This window comes from Cyanistes caeruleus, chromosome 1 (assembly GCF_971803275.1).
Source record: "Cyanistes caeruleus chromosome 1, bCyaCae1.hap1.1, whole genome shotgun sequence".
NCBI lineage: Eukaryota > Metazoa > Chordata > Aves > Passeriformes > Paridae > Cyanistes > Cyanistes caeruleus.
In genome coordinates this window covers 129,342,526-129,349,555 of record NC_141701.1, presented here as the reverse complement: position 1 = coordinate 129,349,555, position 7,030 = coordinate 129,342,526, and the positions used below count along the sequence as shown (strand labels likewise).

The 7,030-nt window shown below is 36.9% G+C and overlaps 1 protein-coding gene across 3 annotated transcripts in view; it reads right to left on the bottom strand.

Moving 5' to 3' along the window:
• The window catches only part of CDK6 (cyclin dependent kinase 6), a 128,865-nt gene that overhangs the window by 94,731 nt on the left and 27,104 nt on the right, over positions 1-7,030 (bottom strand). For all 3 annotated transcript variants that reach the window (XM_086857792.1, XM_086857800.1, XM_086857806.1), the window contains exon 3: positions 2,316-2,451. In XM_086857792.1, the coding sequence (XP_086713918.1) occupies positions 2,316-2,451 (136 nt within the window). The remainder of the gene's footprint in view (positions 1-2,315; positions 2,452-7,030) is intronic.

Sequence of the window (7,030 nt, the reverse complement as noted above, 5' to 3'; positions counted from 1 at the left end):
TGACCAAGTAAACAGCAATTTTACATTTTTCCTCACCCATTTAAAAAGAGATTATGTACCACAAGCTGCATTTTACAGTCACTAATTTCACTAGCTGCAGTGGAACTTGCACTGTACATAAAAGAACAAAATTGCTCTTCTCTGTTTCTGTGTGGCTTTTCTACTTTGTATGCCAAATTATCAGATATAGTGACTGGGTTAACTAGTAAACCATGCAGAATAGTGCTTTTTGAAGGTAAGCACAATGATTTCCTTCATCAGGATATAATCTCTATGAAATGTATATTCAAACATATATTTGAGAGTCTTACAGAGCAATTTCAGAAAAAAAAACTTGGAAATCACAAATACTTTCATAAAGTGCTCATGTCTTGTATTTCCTTTAAATGAAACACAAATCAAAAGAGACTTCAAACTGAGATTTCATAGGCTTGGTCTTTCAGTTCCCACCAATTTCAATATATTTAGTTAGATAATATGCCAGTCACCTTGCATCTTATTTTCAAAATGTTAGTTAAAATACAGTTCATGTAAGTAACTTCAAAGTCCTAGGAGGAAAACAGAACCTTAGTAACATTATAATAAATCAGTCCTGCAATATAATAGGTACATTCCAGTCTTCTTCTGACTGAATCAAAGCTGTACCCATTTTTCAAAAATTTTATTTTATCCACTACGGTTGGTTAAAAACATGGTTGCTGGAACTGACTGATATTCTGTATATGTGACTTGACTGATATTATACATGTGTGACTTTGACACCAGTGAATAGATCTTCTATCAGCTTTAGTTCTAATTTTATACTGAAAGATCAAACACCTAAGTTTGAAGCTGTTGAAAAAGTTATTGAAACAACTATATTTTCAACAGTTTTCATGTTTTCTTCTCCTCCCTGGGGACTTTTGCCAGAATAAGATGATACAACATACTTCCAGAAAGTACTTAAAGAAGTGAAAGGTAATGCATCTCTGAAAGCATAAATCATTTCTCCTCAAGAAAATGAAAAAATCTAAAGAGATGTTAAACAGACACAGTCAAAATGTAGCAACATCAATCCCTCTGCTTCTCTTCCCGGGTATAAATTTTTTGTCGAACACTTCAACCTATGATTCTCAATGTGGCACTTTGTTGTGAAATTCCTAGAAAAGCAGAGGACATAGTATATGCATTTCATTAGCAATAATGCAAGCACATCCTATCCTAGGTAGGAGTCTTCCCTTACAGATGCAGAATATGAGAAAACATGACAATAAAACTTCATTATTGTCCTACCAGTTACTGAGAGCTTTCCCAGCTTCTGTAACAACTGGTCACAACCTCCCCACCCTTCAGCCCATCCTCTGCAGAGCACACCACAGGTCCACAATGAACATTTCTTTCTCTCAGAATGTACACAAACTCTTCTGGCAAGTAGGATATAAAACAGAAGTAGTCTCTTGGGAAAATAAAAGGCAAAGGGAAAGGGATAAGGAACACAGGACTTCTTTTATCCATTCTAACAATATCCAGCACTTCACCTTTAAGGGAAGGTTCAAGTAGTCTCTCCCTAAACAATAACAGAATCATCTGCCTGCAGCTGTGAGCAAGGTCATTCTTAATGATTTCACAGAATTATGGAATCACAGAATGGCATTACTGGTGCTGGAAAACACCTTAAAAATCCTGCTGCCATGCACAGGGACACCTTTCACTAGACCAGGTAGCTCAGAGCTCCATCCAACCTGTCCCTGAACACTTCCAGGGGTAGGGCAGCCATGACTTCTCTGGGCAACCTGTTCCACTGCCTCACCACCCTCACAGTAAAGAATTCTTCCTTAATTTCTAATCTAAACATACTCTTTCAGTTTTCAACCACTCCCCTTTTTCCTGTTACTACATGCTCCTGTAAATAGTGTCTCCATGCTCCCTGTAGGCTCCCTCCAGGTACTGGAAGGCTGCAATTAGGTCACCTCTAAGCCTTCTCTTTTCCAGGCTGAAAAATCCCAGTTCTCTGAGTCTTTCCTCGTAAGGTAAGTGCTCCACCCCTCTAATCAACTTGGTGACCCTGCTCTGGGGACTTGCTCCAACAGGTCCTTGTCCTTCCTGTGCTTGAATGCTCCACTTGGTAGAAGCTCAGTAGAGATTCAGTAAATTTAGAGCTCTGAAAGAGGAATAAAACCTCAAGAGCAGCATTTTCACAAAGAGATTATATCTGTTACTTTGTGCTGCAGTTCATGTCCCAAGCTGGGCACTACTCAATTTTGATACAACAAAATCCTATGGGATCACAATTTATCTCTGAAATATTATCCCCTAATATCTTTCTCCTTAAATACCTTTATAGTTTCAGTAGGCACTCCAGGCTCTGGAACTTTATCCAAGTAAGTAGTCAAGTCTTGATCCACATGTTCAAACACTAATGTTAACTTGGTCTCTCTGTCTGTTCGTGACACGGTGCACACATCAAACAATCTGAGAAGAGGAAAGGAACAGAAGAGGTAAGTATACAGGAACCTGTACAGACGTACCTTGCATCTCAAGCATGTCTATTTAAATTTCTTACAGTACATAGAATGGAGAAGAGCCTCCCAAAGGTAGACTTTGAGCTCTTGATGCATCAGGTAACAGTTGATGTGTCAAAATTACCATCTCAGTCTTTCACTTGTGCATTCTGGAATAAGATTAATTATTAAGAATTCATCAGCTGTTGAATGTAAAATAATTACATGAAAAGAGTTTATTTTTTTGACACAGCAATCTGAGTTAATACAGAAAATTACATTATATTTATCCACATTCTAGGCTCTAGTACTTATAGTCATTACAAAAAAAAAAAGCAGGAAATATTCTTGAAAAAAAATGTCTGCACCTTCAGTTTCTTTCCACATAATTCCCATGTATACCATTACTCAGCTTTATAATTAGCTCTCCTTCAGCAGAAACAGATTTTTTTCGCTGATTCCTCTTGCAGATTCCTGGATGCAAGAAAGAGCTTCAGAGTTTGGAAAAAAGCTCTGTGCACAAGATGTCACTAACTTCTTTCATCACTTTTGGTCATACTTTTACTGGAACTTCTTTATCATTTCACCTTGTTGCACAACATCAAACTAATTTACAAAGCTCTTCATTTACCACATTCCTATCTGATTACTCTATTTTCTATTGTTTTCTCTTTTTAGGTAGGATTTCTCTCATCCTCTCCACTTCATCTATCATGCGAGCTTTAACCACTGTTTTACCTTTTTCAAAAACATGTGAAATCCTTCAGTTTGCCGTATTAGTGCAAATCCCTTCAGTTGTGCCCATCCTTCAGTTGCCCGTATTAGTGATTTTCACTACCCTTCCTCAAGTTCCACTTCTACAAAATCCTAATAGGAATCCATCTAAACAGCTGGAAGCACATTTCTTCCCTGCCTTACTCATGTGCTTATTCATTTAATTTTATATTTCAAGATCAGATCACATTTCTCTCTGAGGCAAGGCAGAAAAATGAATCACTACTTTTACTAGGTGACAGTAGATTTAAAAAATTGATGGAGAAAAAGGTCTAGACAGTTAAAGTGAAGAATCTCTCATTGGTAATAGACCAAACTAGTGTTGATACTATGGCTCATTTTTTCCAACATCGTATCAGTGAAGCTGTTGTATTACTCTTAACTTTTATCCTCTTCCTTAGAATTACTTTACTAGAATTAAGAAGTGCAGGATTTCTGGTAATGTTTTCAAGTAATATTTTTGCTGTTTGTTCAAGGACTAAAGGCTTTATATGCAGCATCTGAAGATGACTGATCACACACAAATCTTTGGGGGTCCCTGCTTTTCCCAGACGAGATCTGACAAACAGACAAGGACAACATGTACGTGGAGATCTTGCACTGAGATTTTACTTCTTACCTTAAATCTCAATGTATTTCACAAGAGAGGGAAACACTAGAATTGGCATAACCACCTGAATAGAATGTAATTCAGATTTAAGAGAGCAGTATTTTTCAATTTACATTTACCATATGGTAAAGGCTGTGCTCTCATCTGACAGCATTTCCTAAATAATCTTTGGTCTGACACTAAAAAATTGTTTATTAGCCACCATATTTTGAAAATGTATACATGCACATTAATTTTAGGTTAAGGAAGCTTTTCAGTGAGTAATAAATTAGGAACCAAAGTTAAAGAAAGACTGTCACCCTACCTCTTCTTGAAGACTAATCTGTACTTAATCTGTAATCATCATCTGAACAAACGAACATTAATTATTATGGTAACACAGTGACTGTAAGAGAAAATTTGTTGGCATGTTTCTCATAATGACAAAAACCGTTCTCTAAGATTCTCTCAACGGGGTGTACATGTCCTGTACATAATAAATAAGCTTTGTGAAAAGTCACAAATCTTCCTGAAAAGTGAAATTTGCTGGCATTTGGCTGGAGGTTAATAATCTGCAATATATTTATATACATCAACGTGGAATGTAGCTGGACTGCCTATAACCCCAACACATGCAAATAGAGAGGAGCCAGACAGGTCTCAACATCTGAACATAAACACTGGAAAGTATTTCCAACTGTATGATTCCTTTGTGTTGACCTACATTCACCTAAAATGTTCTAGAACACCCCTTTTTCCAGGTATTTAATACACTGGCAAAAATATATTTTCAACTACAGCAGCGTTATTATTTAAGAAAAAAAGGAAAATTATTTCACTGTATTAAACTTAGAAGCAGCATGTAATTTCCAACTCGCTGTGGAGGAAAATGTTGACTCTCTGTTAATTCTTCTGTATGTGGGTTATTTTGATTCTGGCATTTTCTGGCACAGCAAAATAAGGAACTCAGAGAAGCACAATTCTGGTTACCTTTTACTGAGTAATAATATTATCACCGAGTAATAATATTATCTTTCCTTTTTATATACTCCTTATGTTAGAAACTCTATTTACTGTTAATCATAAAAGCTCCAGATTCTGCACTGGTCTGGGTAGAAGCACATTGTGTTTACTCACAGAAAATAAAGCTGCTACCTTAGAAAGATAATAATTTAAATCATAGGTTATGTGAGTCCATGATAGTACAAAAAAAACCATCTGGCATTGCTCCTGCTAATCATTCTTGAAATAGACTGAGAAAGACACAGCCTCTTTATTTAGTAGTTTCCACAGGGATAAAACTACTTTTTATAAATTATACTCTTTTACATTCAACTGTGAGAATATCACCCATAAAATTGTCCTTGTTAATTAGCAACATCTCTCTGCTGCCTACATTGAACATCTCTGAAGTCATTTCCTCATGATTTTCTGTATGTGATGGGTTAACATTGCATGTGGTTGCCTCTCTGGACTAGGCAACAGCAAAAGGGCTTTTATTTAAAGAGTTACTATGTGGACACTTGTCCTAAGTGAAGTAAATGTACCTCAATTAATACAGGATTTCCATACTGAATACTTTGTAAACACAAGCCCTGCCCTTCTATTGTACTTACAAAAGAAACGTTTGAATTATTTGATTAAAGTAAGATCCGCTATGGGAAATCCTGCAAGTATTTAACAAGATGTTTGGCTGGGAGTCATACACCGCCCAACATGTCGATCTGAACTGGAACACTGCTGAAGAGACACTAACAGAGAACAGGGGATTTAATGCAGACATTTTTTCAAGTTAATTGTACTAAAGCAGAAGCTTATCAGCTACAAATAGCTGTCTCTGTTTTATTTTATGTGTTTAGTGCCTAGTGGATCTTTATAATCCAGCAGAATACCCACCTTCCTACAAAAATACTTTGGTATTTTTTACATGCAGAAAACCAGATGATGCACCTTAAAGTCTCCATAGCTTCTTACAACACAAAATCTGACAAATGCAAACCTTCATTTTACAATATGAATACATAATGTTTTTAAAGGAAAGACAGTTAGTACTTTGAAAACTATTGCATCTACTGAATGGAAGACTGTAACTGATCCCAGAAAGTCCCTAAATGTTACCAGATTTGCTTTTGAGATGCTCTGACAGTTGCTATGAAGTTTCCCACTTTCAAGTAGCATAAAATTTTTTTCCTGAGCAAACTGAGATAACAGCAATGGAGATCAGGTCCATCAGCCCAAGCCACCTGCAAGAAGTACTGAAAGACAGACCTGACTGTAAGACCTGAAAAAACTGTAGGACACAATTTCTTTTGGCTATTGTCAAACAGATGAGTAGGTACATTTGGAAAATTAACTGGATCACAGTCAAAAGGAAGACCAAGAATTAGATACTCGCTGCGTCCAGGGGCTTACTGTTATTTTACAGCGGTAGAACTAATCCAACATGAACACATGTGTATCCCTGTACAGTCACCAACAGCACTGAACAAAAGCAATCCTCACCTCTTAAAGACTTCTAATAATATGGATTTACTTGAATTTTCGTTGGAACAGTGTCTTCCTCAAAAGAGTTACTTCCTAGCTTATGCATAACAGAGGAAGAGAATTGGAGCCTTTGATTTACGTGTAGGAGAAATGCTTTAGAAGACAGTGGCTAGGTAAGTAGTGGCATAACACGCTACAGTTTTAAGATTTCACAAGTCTGAGCAAAAATACAGATGAAAAAGAGTTTGGTGGCCTCAGCATAACTCTGAAAGGTATTTATCTGCACGACAGAAAACCAGCACAGAATTTGTGTATTGACAGCATTTATGTAAACACCACAATATTGGGATACCGAGACTATCACAGGCCATGACTGAGGTTTATAAGGGGAGGAGGACCTGAACAACTTTTGCTTTTACTGCCTTTGGCTCAGGTTCATCCTGGAAGTTCATAAGCACAGATTTCTGCCTCTCATACCCAGAAGTACTGAAGAACGACAGTCGATAGTCCTTTTAGTCCAAATTTCAGCAGCAGCCTTAGACTCTTGCGCTCTTGGGAAGTCATTCAGCAGCAAGCTCTTTGTTCACCCCAACTTTACAAACTAGGTACTCCTTGGAAAAAAATAGTTTTACCCCTACTTTTAATATTAGCTACATTTTCCTCTCTTGATTTTGATGCAAAAAAAGACTGCTGACAGAAACCA